This window comes from Heptranchias perlo, unplaced genomic scaffold, assembly GCF_035084215.1.
Source record: "Heptranchias perlo isolate sHepPer1 unplaced genomic scaffold, sHepPer1.hap1 HAP1_SCAFFOLD_509, whole genome shotgun sequence".
NCBI classification, from domain to species: domain Eukaryota; kingdom Metazoa; phylum Chordata; class Chondrichthyes; order Hexanchiformes; family Hexanchidae; genus Heptranchias; species Heptranchias perlo.
In genome coordinates this window covers 1-11,486 of record NW_027139526.1, presented here as the reverse complement: position 1 = coordinate 11,486, position 11,486 = coordinate 1, and the positions used below count along the sequence as shown (strand labels likewise).

The 11,486-nt window shown below is 45.4% G+C and overlaps 1 protein-coding gene across 1 annotated transcript; it reads right to left on the bottom strand.

Moving 5' to 3' along the window:
* Nucleotides 1-535: 535 nt before the first annotated feature.
* On the bottom strand, nt 536-11,314 carry LOC137314442 (zinc finger protein 585A-like). The gene is made up of 2 exons (XM_067979793.1): nt 11,166-11,314; nt 536-6,639 (listed from the first exon to the last, which is right to left on the bottom strand). Exon 2 carries the CDS (start codon nt 6,288-6,290, stop codon nt 4,467-4,469), a length of 1,824 nt encoding a protein of 607 aa, XP_067835894.1. The 5' UTR covers nt 6,291-6,639; nt 11,166-11,314; the 3' UTR covers nt 536-4,466.
* Nucleotides 11,315-11,486: the final 172 nt, after the last annotated feature.

Here is an 11,486-nt window from a genome sequence, read left to right as displayed (position 1 = left end):
CAACACAGGTCTATTGGGCATCGTTTGAAGCAACTGGCAGTTTAAAGTGTCATCTCCTGCTGCTCCTGTGGGGAGTGAGGGAGAGACACTGTCGGTATCTGCGTACAGTTTGATTTTGTACAGAACTGTACAGAGAAAGAGCAAATATAGCGGGGCTGTGAGATATTCTATATTATTCATATTTGACCAGAGGAATATCCGCAGTCAGAAGCTGAAAAGAAGGGAGAGATAAGAGGCCTGAGAATAAACACAGAGCTGAATGAATCACGGAAGAGTGAAAGAAAAATAAATGTCATCAGTTCCATAGTGTCTGGTGCTCAATCCTGGGAGCTCCCCGATGGACTGGTGGTTAAAATTCAGTGCTCCCATCACCGCGTGGTTCCATTCCCAGTCAGAGAATTAACTTTAACAAGAGTTATGAACTTAATAAATAATTACATGAAGCTAATTAAACCCTGTTCATAGTTGAATGACTGTTTTAATCACCATTAATCAACCGATAACTTTCTATTTCAGACTGAAGGAGATGCTGACGTGGTTACCGAGAGACAGTCAAAACTTTAATAAGATTTTTGTGCTTTGCATGTGATGAAATTTAATCATTTTATAGACTGCATCTTAAATTTAACATTAACAGGCAATTGTCGCCGTTTATCACAGGAACGCCCGAACCGGTTCTCCGATGAAGATGAAAGTAACGCAACGGGGAACATCTGATCCAACACGAAAGGCATCGGGCTATGATAAAAATCCCCACCGTTTTGCTTTTCCAAAATAAAGGGTGTGACATTTATTCTCTGCTCAGTTAATATGATCGCCGAGTGGTGAGAGGGTGGATTTGGAATTCCTGAGCGACCGCACTGCGCATTTTCCAGATCTGCTTGGAGCACCAATCCCTTCAATTCATCACTTACAGGGACAATTCGATTCTCAGTTTCTTTTCCCTGAGTTTGGCGAGATCTTAAAAATTGAAAGCGACCAATATCAGAGCGAACCTCGTCACCGACATGCTCACAGATACAAAGCGGCCACACTCTGCTTCAGTGAGATGAAAGCCCAGAGCGGTTTCAAGGTCGAATGCAATTGTAAGCAAAGCTCGTTCAATGAAAGTGCAGGTCATTGAGGTGCCTTTAAAGCCCTGATTGTTTGAACTGAACTTCTTCCGAGACTGCTTGAGATTCAGGTGGAGCGATTTGGGGATTTATTTTTCCTCTTTGCAAAAGTTTGAACCGCACGTCAAGATCAAAAGTCTAGGGTTAAATTAGGGCTTCTCCAGGGTATGACCCTCGAATCGAGAATTATCCCCCGACCTCAACGAGCCCAGAAACAAGAACGTGTCACTGACACATTCTATGAGAGGGCTGTCTGTATAATGAAAAGGCATTTTTGAAGAGACTTCCTGATCAGTTCCGTGTTGGATCCTGAACAAAACACAAACACCGCATTGTGCGTTTTTCCTTCTAAAATTCACCAAACACCATGAATTACACAAAAGCACCGCTGGGAGTTGAATCCAGGATCTCTAGTTTACTGGACAAGCACTTTAAGCAACTAAGCCACGGAGCCAAATTATGGTAATAATTCCCACCTCTCATTAATATCTATCAGCTACACGTCACATTCTGTTGTGGGTTCAGACTGTTTCAGTGAAAGTAAAATAATGGTATTGGAGAAAACAATTAGATTAAAGATAGACAAATCCCCAGGACCTGATGGTGACCATCCCAGGGGACGAAGGGGAATAGGTGAGGAAATTGTACATGCTTTAGTCATGATCTTTCAAAACTCTCTTGATTCAGGAATTGTTCCATGGATTGAAACATTTCAAATGTCATTCCATTAATTAGGAAGGGTAGGAGAGATAAAACAGGAAATTATAGACCTATTAGTCTGACGTCTGTTGTGGGGAAGTTACCAGAATCTGTTATTAGGGAAAGAATGACTGAGCACTTGGATAAACATGAATTGATCAGAGAGAGCCAGCATGGATTTGTAAAGGGTAAGTCAAGTCTAACGAAACTAGTTGAATGTTTTGAAGATGTAACTAATGTAAATAATGGAGTGTCTATGGGGGTTATGTGTATATTGACTTCCAGAGGCATTCGTTAAGGTTTAACATCAGAGACTGTGAACAGAAATGAGAGCACGTGGAATTCAAAGCAACCCATTGACATTGGGAGGGAGTTGGTTTGGAGGTAGGAGACAGAGAGTAGGGTTAATGGGTATGTACTCAAATTGACAGGATTTGATTAGTGGTGTCCCCCAGGGATCTGTACCGGCAAATCATCTTTTTATTATATGTATAATTGAGGTAGATAAAGGAATAGAGAGCCGAATATCCAGGTTTGTCGAAGACACCAAGTTAAGAGGCACAGTGAGTAGTGGAGATGGGAGCATAAAGTTACAAAGGGAAATTGATAGATTCAGTGAGTTGGTAAAACTGTGTCAGATGGAGCTTACATAGAATTACATCGAATGTACATCACAGAAACAGGCAATTCGGCCCAACGAGACTATACCGGTGTTTATGCTGCAGACGAGCCTCCTCCAACCCCTCTTCATCTAACCCGATGAGCAAACTCTAATATTCCCTTCTCCTCCATGTGTTTATCCAGCTTCCCCGTAAATGCATCCATGCGATTCGCATTAACTACTCCTTGTGGGAGAGAGCTGCACATTCTAACGACTCTCTGGGGAAGTCTGTTTCTCTTGAATGCGATATTGGATTTATTGATGACTATTATATTCATGGCCCTAAGTTCTCACATCCCCACTCCCAAAAGTACAAACACCTTATCTACATCTGACCGATCAAACCCTTGCATAATCTTAAAGTCCTGTATCAGGTCACCCTCAGCCTTCTCTTTTCTATACAAAAGAGCCCCAGACTGTTCAAAGTTTCAATCTGGGGAAGTGTGAGGCCATCCACTTTGGCCCTAAGCAAGATAAATCAGAGTATTTTCAAAATGGTGAGAAGCCAGGAACTGTGGGTGAGCAGAGATACTTCGGGAAATCACGAAGAGTTGGCAGACAGGTGCAAAAAATAATTAAAATGGCTAATGGAATATCGGCCTTTATCTCAAGGGAACTGGAATTCAAAAGGGTGGAAGTTATGTTCGTATTCTATAAACTCTGCTAAGGCCACATTTAGAGTACGGCATTCAGTCCTGGGCACCAAACCTCAGGAAGGATATATTGGCCTTGCAGGAGGTGCAGCGCAGAAAGACCAGAATGATACCGGGGCTAAAATGGTTACATTATGAGGGCAAGCTGCGTGGACAAGGTTTGTATTTCCTCGTGTATAGAGGATTAAGTGGTGATGTAATTCAGGTGTTGAAGGTGATTCAATGATCCAATGGTGGGTGTGTGAGTTGGTGCTGAATCGGTCCCCTTCAGTGAAGAGAGGGTCAGCGGGCGCCTGACAGACACGGCTCGGAACGGGACTCGCTTCTCTCCGGCGGCAGCGGCTGGTTTAGAGAGATCTCTCTGTCTGCTGCTGTTACTCCGCCTCCCGCACTCTGGGAGAACCGCGGAGCTCGGTCCTCATTTTTCTCTTATGGATCCGGCTCCATCCGTTTACTGTTGACGGGAGTGCGTCTGATACCAAGTCAGTCAGAAGCGGGTGCAAATCACAACATAGGCACAGGCCCAAGGACTGGGGACTGGTTTGATATTGGGTCCTTTTTAAGGGACCGGCTGTAGAATGTTTGTATAATAATAATGATCAGAATTAACTTTGATGCAATGAAGTTTTTTTCAGTTATTTCCCATTTCCACCCTCACCAGTTTTATACAGTAACAGGTAACAATGTTTGAGGGATGTGATGTCCAGTGTTGGTGGAATCAGTGTAATTTAACTTGATACATTGAAGAATCTCTTGTCTTTCCCAGGCTCTTACCTTAGGTTCAGACCCTCACCTGGTTTAAAATTGGTCACTCACTGATATCAATAAACCAGTAACAATCCCGAAACCTCAGCGGGGATATTTGTTCCGATACTTAATGACGGTCCCAATTTCCACTGAAATTCTCAATCAGCAAATCCCAGAGGCTGTTTCGGGTTTGACAAACTGTGAAACAGATTGTTTTAAAAGCCGGAAAGAGGGAAAAACTGGTGGTTGATATGAAGTGTTATACATTATCTCTTTCTGTTTCAGATTTACAATTTCTCTTTGTGTGATACTGACAGGAGAGGCTATAACGGAGCCCAGTGACTGGGTAACGAGCTGCACTGAGTCATTGGCCTGTGTTACAGACCGGCTCGTTGGACTTGCTCATTTCGTGAACTCGCTGGTGTCTCAGCACGTGTGATGACTGAGTGAATCCCTTCCCACACACGGAGCAGGTGAACAGTCTCTCAACCAATGGGCATGCGTTGATGTGTCAGCAGTTCATTTCTGCTTTTAAAGCTCTTCTCACAGTCACTGCATTAAAAGGTCACTCAATAGTGTCAACAAGTTAATGTTTCAGAAGGTGGGATGATCGAGTGAATCTCTTCCCACACACGGAGCAGGTGAAAAGTCTCTCCCCAGTGTGAGTGCGTCGATGTCACAGCAGTTCGTTTCTGATTTTAAATCTCTTCCCACAGTCAGAACATTTAAAGGTCTCTCAGTGTGAACTCGCTGGTGTTTCAGCAGGGAGGATGACCAAGTGAATCCCTTCCTGCACACTGAGCAGGTGAACGGCCCCTCCCCAGTGTGAGTGCGTTGGTGTGTCAGCAGATTAAATTTGCTTTTATACCTCTTCTCACAGTCAGAACATTTAAAAGGTCTCTCATCGGAGTGAACTCGCTGGTGTCTCAGCAGGTTGGATGGCCGAGTGAATCTCTTCCCACACACAGAGCAGGTGAACGCCCCCTCTCCAGTGCGAACTCGCTGGTGTTTCAGCAGGGTGGATGACCCAGTGAATCCCTTCCCATACACAGAGCAGGAGAACGGCCTCTCCCCAGTGTGGGTGCGTTGGTGTGTCAGCAGATTAAATTTGCTTTTAAACCTCTTCTCACAGTCAGAACATTTAAAAGGTCTCTCATCGGAGTGAACTTGCTGGTGTCTCAGCAGGATGAATGACCGAGTGAATCTCATCCCACACAAGGTGCAGGTGAACGGCCTCTCCCCAGTGTGGGTGCATTGGTGTGTCAGCAGATTACATTTGCTTTTAAACCTCTTCCCACAGTCAGAACATTTAAAAGGTCTCTCATCGGAGTGAACTTGCTGGTGTGTCAGGAGGCTGGATGACAGTGTGAATCTCTTCCCACACACGGAGCAGGTGAACGGCCTCTCCCCAGTGTGAACTCGCTGGTGTGTCAGGAGGTGAGATGACCGAGTGAATCCCTTCCCACACACAGAGCAGATGAACGGTCTCTCCCCAGTGTGAGTGCGTTGGTGTTTCAGCAGTTCAATTTTGCTTTTAAACCTCTTCTCACAGTCAGAACATTTAAAAGGCCTCTCCCCAGTGTGAACTCGCTGGTGTGTCAGAAGCTCAGATGACCGAGTGAATCCCTTCCCACACACAGAGCAGATGAACGGCCTCTCCCCAGTGTGAGTGCGTTGGTGTGTCAGCAGATTACTTTTGCTTTTAAACCTCTTCTCACAGTCAGAACATTTAAAAGATCTCTCATCAGAGTGAACTCGCTGGTGTGTCAGGAGGCTGGATGACCGAGTGTATCCCTTCCCACACACGGAGCAGGTGAACGGCCTCTCCCCAGTGTGAACTCGCTGGTGTGTCAGGAGGAGGGATGACTGAGTGAATCCCTTCCCACACACGGAGCAGGTGAACGGCCTCTCCCCAGAGTGAACTCGCTGGTGTGTCAGCAGGGTGGATGACTGAGTGAATCCCTTCCCACACACGAAGCAGGTGAACGGCCTCTCCCCAGTGTGGGTACATTGGTGTGTCAGCAGATTCCTTTTGCATTTAAACCTTTTCTCACAGTCAGAACATTTAAAAGGTCTCTCCCCTGTGTGAACTCGCTGGTGTGTCTGGAGGCTGGATGACATAGTGAATCCCTTCCCACACACGGAGCAGGTGAACGGCCTCTCCCCCGTGTGAGTGCGTTGGTGTATCAGCAGATTAATTTTGCTTTTAAACCTCATCTCACAGTCAGAACATTTAAAAGGTCTCTCATCAGAGTGAACTCGCTGGTGTGTCTGGAGGCTGGATGACCGAATGAATCCCTTCCCACACACGGAGCAGGTGAACGGCCTCTCCCCAGTGTGACTGCGTCGATGAGTTTCCAGCTCTGAAGGGTAATTGAATCCCTTCCCACAGTCCCCACATTTCCACGGTTTCTCCATGGTCCGGGTGTCCTTGTGTCTCTCCAGGTTGGACGATCAGTTGAAACCTCGTCCACACACAGAACACGTGTATGGTTTCTCCCCGCTGTGAACGGTGCGATGTTTTTTCTGGCTGTGTAACTGGTTAACGCTCTTTCCACAGTCAGTGCACTGGAACACTCTCACTCAGTGTGTGTCTCGGTGCTTTTCCACTCACACTGATGTTTGAAATCTTCTCCCACAGACAGAACAGACAAATGTTTCTCCTTCCACATTTAAAGGCCGATGATATTCAGGTCCTGATGAATCGAGTGACTCTGTCAGATCTTGACGTGATCTTTGGTTTGAGTTTCCCTCTGCAAATCCTCCCCTGTGAAAGGAGTTTATAAAAGTTATCACTGTCATTACAGGATAGAAATTCAGATCAGATAACTTTACTTTCTATGGAACATTATTTCCTCTCTCATTCCTCAAAGCTGTAAATCCCCGTCCCACACACTCTCCCTCCTCCCTGTGCTGAAATCCAAACCCATCGCATCATCTTTCAGTGGCCCGAAACCATAAGTGAAAGGGTGAGAGAGGAATGTGAGAGTGAGTGTGAGAGAGTGTGAGAGAGTGTGAGAGTGAGTGTGAGTGCAGCAGTGGGCTCGGTGTGGAGAATGAAGTGGGGCAGGTGGAGCATGTTTCAGTGGGGCAGCAGTGATCATAATCTCATTAGGTTTAGAATAGTTATGGAAAAGGACAAGGGACAGTCAAATGTGAAAATTCTTAACTGGAGGAGGGCTAATTCCAGTGAGTTAAAAAGGGATCTTGTCCAGGTGGATTGGAATCAAAAATTGTCAGGCAGAAGAGTAATTGAACAATGGGAGGCCTTCAAGGAGGAGTTGGTTTGGGTACAGAGTAGACAGATTCCCACGAGGAGGAAAGGAACAACATCCAAAGATAGAGCTCCCTGGATGACTGAAGATATGGAGATCACCACTTCTCCTTCATTTACAGACACTCCCCGACCGATCGCCATTTCTCCTTCATTTGCAGACGCTCCCTGACCGATCACCATTTCTCCTTCATTTACAGACGCTCCCTGACCGATCACCATTTCTCCTCCATTTACAGACGCTCCCTGACCGATCACCATTTCTCCTTCATTTACAGACGCTCCCTGACCGATCCCCATTTCCCCTTCATTTCCCGGCGGGTAGTGAGGGGGGGATAATGTTCACTGTTTTATATTCGGGTCTGGGGCCGCACTCGGGGTTTGTAAAGCCTGAGCCTGGGCCTGAGCCCGGACCCGGGCCCCGGGGTTTATTGAGCCTCTTGCTCCGATCCTCTGACCTGCACCGAACGCGCTCCTCCCGCAGCCTCGACTGGCCGCGCATGCTCAGGACACACTGACCGATAATGAGGCACTACTGCGCCTGCGCGCTGGTCTCCACTGATTCAGATAGGGCACAATCTGAACCGCGCTGCATGCTGGGTGCTGCAGCCGCCATTGATGATCTTAATATCAGGCCGAAAAACAAAGACTTTGGAAGCAGATAATTCAAGTGTTTAGTTTATAATATAAATAATTCAATCGTTCAATTCATTTCATAAATTATTGAACAGTTCAATTCATTAAATAATCAATTGTTTAATTTGTTACATGAACAATTAGTGTTTATTTATTGTATCATAAAAATAATTCAATAGTTTAATTCATTATATAAATATTCCTTTGTTTAATTTATTATATAAAGAATTCAATATTTAGTTGAATTATTTATATAATGAATGAAACACTTGAATTATTTACATAATAAATTGGATACAAAATTGTTGTCGAGGGTTGTTTTTCAAACTGGAGGCCTGTGACCGGTGGTGTGCCTCAGGGATCGGTGCTGGGTCCGCTGTTATTTGTTATTTATATTAATGATTTGGATAAGAATTTAGGAGGCATGGTTAGTAAGTTTGCAGATGACACAAGATTGGTGGCATTGTGGACAGTGAAGAAGGTTCTCTCGGATTGCAGCGGGATCTTGATAAATTGGGCCAGTGGGCCGATGAATGGCAGATGGAGTTTAATTTAGATAAATGTGAGGTGATGCATTTTGGTGGATCGAATCGGGCGAGGACCTACTCCGTTAATGGTAGGGCATTGGGGAGAGTTATAGAACAAAGAGATCGAGGAGTACAGGTTCATAGCTCCTTGAAAGTGGAGTCACAGGTGGATAGGGTGGTGAAGAAGGCATTCAGCATGCTTGGTTTCATTGGTCAGAACAATGAATAGGAGGAGTTGGGATGTCTTGTTGAAGTTGTACAAGACATTAGTAAGGCCACACTTGGAATACTGTGTACAGTTCTGGTCACCCTATTATAGAAAGGATATTATTAAGCTAGAAAGAGTGCAGAAAAGATTTACTAGGATGCTACTGGGACTTGATGGTTTGACTTATCGGGAGAGGTTGGATAGACTGAGACTTTTTTCCCTGGATAGTAGGAGGTTTCGGAGTGATCTTATAGAAGTCTATAAAATAATGAGGAGCATAGATAAGGTAGATAGTCAAAATCTTTTCCCAAAGGTAGGGGAGTCTATAACGAGGGGACATAGATTTAAGGTGAGAGGGGAGAGATACAAAAGGGTCCAGAGGGGCAATTTTTTCACTCAAAGGGTGGTGAGTGTCTGGAACGAGCTGCCAGAGGCAGTAGTCGAGGCGGGTACAATTTTGTCTTTTAAATAGCATTTGGACAGTTACATGGGTAAGATGGGTATAGAGGGATATGGGCCAAGTGCAGGCAATTGGGACTAGCTTAGTGGTATAAACTGGGCGACATGGACATGTTGGGCCGAAGGGCCTGTTTCCATGTTGTAAACTTCTATGATTCTAATTGTTTCTTTATATAATAAATTTAACACTTGTATTATTTTTCTAATGATTTGAGCTTTTGAATTATTTATATCATAAATTAAACATTTGAATTGTTTAGATAATCAAATAATCAATTCAATTATTTATATAATAAATTAAAGAATTGTTTCTTTATATAATAAATTTAACACTTGTATTATTCATGAAATGAATTAAACTATTGTATTATTTTTATAATAAATTAAATACTTGAATTATTTATATAATGAATTGAGCAATTGAATTATTTATACAATAAATAAAACAATTCATTATAAATTAAAACTATTGGATTTCTGATATAATAAATTAGACACATGAATTATTATATAATAAATTAAGCTGTTAAATTATTTATATAATGAATTAATGCATTGAATTATTTATATAATATAAACTATTGAATTATTTATATAATTAAATAGTTGAACTAATTGTACATTAAATTAAATAATTATTGATATAATACATTAAACAATTGGCTTCTTTATGTAATAAATTAAGCAATTGATTATTTTTATATTGAATTAAACTATTGAATTATTAACATTACATTTTAAACAATTGAATTATTTATATAATAAATTAAACAAAATAGCGGCCGGCGAGACGCAATCTTGGACAAAATGGCGGGCAACGCAGCCACCATCTTGGACAAAATGGCGGCAGGTGGCCGACAGAGTGCCCCCGGTGATCCCGCAGTGACCCCAGAATGTCCCAGTGACCCCAGAGTGATGGCAGAGTGCAGCCAGTCAGCCCAGAGTGCAGCCGGGCATCCCAGAGTGCAGCCGGTCAGCCCAGAGTGCAGCCGGTCAGCCCAGAGTGCAGCCGGTCAGCCCAGAGTGCAGCCGGTCAGCCCAGAGTGCAGCCGGTCAGCCCAGAGTGCAGCCGGTCAGCCCAGAGTGCAGCCGGTCAGCCCAGAGTGCAGCCGGGGATGCCAGAGTGGCGGCCTTTGTGTTTGGGCCACCACCACAACAACAACTTGTATTTATAATATATTATCTATATATTTATAATGTATTTATATATTTCTGTGTTATGGCACGGGGACAGCATGGAGAAAACGACGGCCGGCGTGGCCCCCATCTTGGACAAAATGGCAGCCATCCCTTCCCCCTCTCCCTGTTCAATCCCTTCCCCCTCTCCCTGTTCAATCCCTTCCCCCTCTCCCTGTTCAATCCCTTCCCCCTCTCCCTGTTCAATCCCTTCCCCCTCTCCCTGTTCAATCCCTTCCCCCTCTCTGTGTGATCTCCACCCTCCTGTTGAAAACCCAGTGACCCCCCAGTGTCCCCAGAATGTCCCAGTGATCCCCCCCAGTGGCCCCAGAATATCCCAGTGGACCCCCCCCCCGTGGCCCCAGAATGTCCCAATGACCCCCCCCAGTGACCCCAGAATGTCCCAGTGATCCCTCAGTGTCCCCTGAATGTCCCAGTGACCCCCCAGTGTCCCCAGAATGTCCCAATGACCCCCAGTGTCCCCAGAATGTCCCAGTGACCCCCCAGTGACCCCCGGATGTCCCAGTGACCCCCCAGTATCACCTGAATGTTCCAGTGACACACCCCAGTGTCCCCAGAATGTCCCAGTGACCCCCCAGTGTCCCAGAATGTCCAGTGACCCAGACAGTGGCACCAGAATGTCCCAGTGACCCCCCAGTGTCCCCTGGATGTCCCAGTGACCCCCCAGTGTCACCTGAATGTTCCAGTGACACACCCAGTGTCCCCAGAATGTCCCAGTGATCCCCCAGTGTCCCCAGAATGTCCCAGTGACCCCCCAGTGTCCCCAGAATGTCCCAGTGACCCAGACAGTGGCACCAGAATGTCCCAGTGACCCCCCCAGTGTCCCCTGGATGTCCCAGTGACCCCCCCAGTGTCACCTGAATGTTCCAGTGACACCCCCCAGTGTCCCCAGAATGTCCCAGTGATCCCCCAGTGTCCCCAGAATGTCCCAGTGATACCCCAGTGTCCCCAGAATGTCCCAGTGATCCCAGAGTAACCCAGACATTACTCACGTGGCCCCCATTGGGTCCAGGCTGCGGTGAAGGTCTCAGTCAGTCAGTCCCCAGCAGAGAGAACGATTCTTGGCCCAGGATTCCTCCTCCTCCTTCTCACAAAATGTCTCTTTCTGGATCATCTCCTTGCAGCATTTCATCAAAGAGATTCCTGAGGGAGAGAGAGAGAGAGGGAATTGATTAAAATACAAAAGCAAGGGATTAAAAAGGCACAGCAAGAGCCCAGAGCTCCCTCCTCCCACTCCCTCTGTCTCTCTCCCTCCCTCCATGTTGCTTTTCTCCCTAATCCAAGTTTGCAGGATTTTTCTCTCGTGCTTTGCA

Bases quoted from the DNA above. Each gene is read 5' to 3' on its own strand.
- LOC137314442 (XM_067979793.1), bottom strand. From the start codon at position 6,290: ATGGAGAAACCGTGGAAATGTGGGGACTGTGGGAAGGGATTCAATTAC.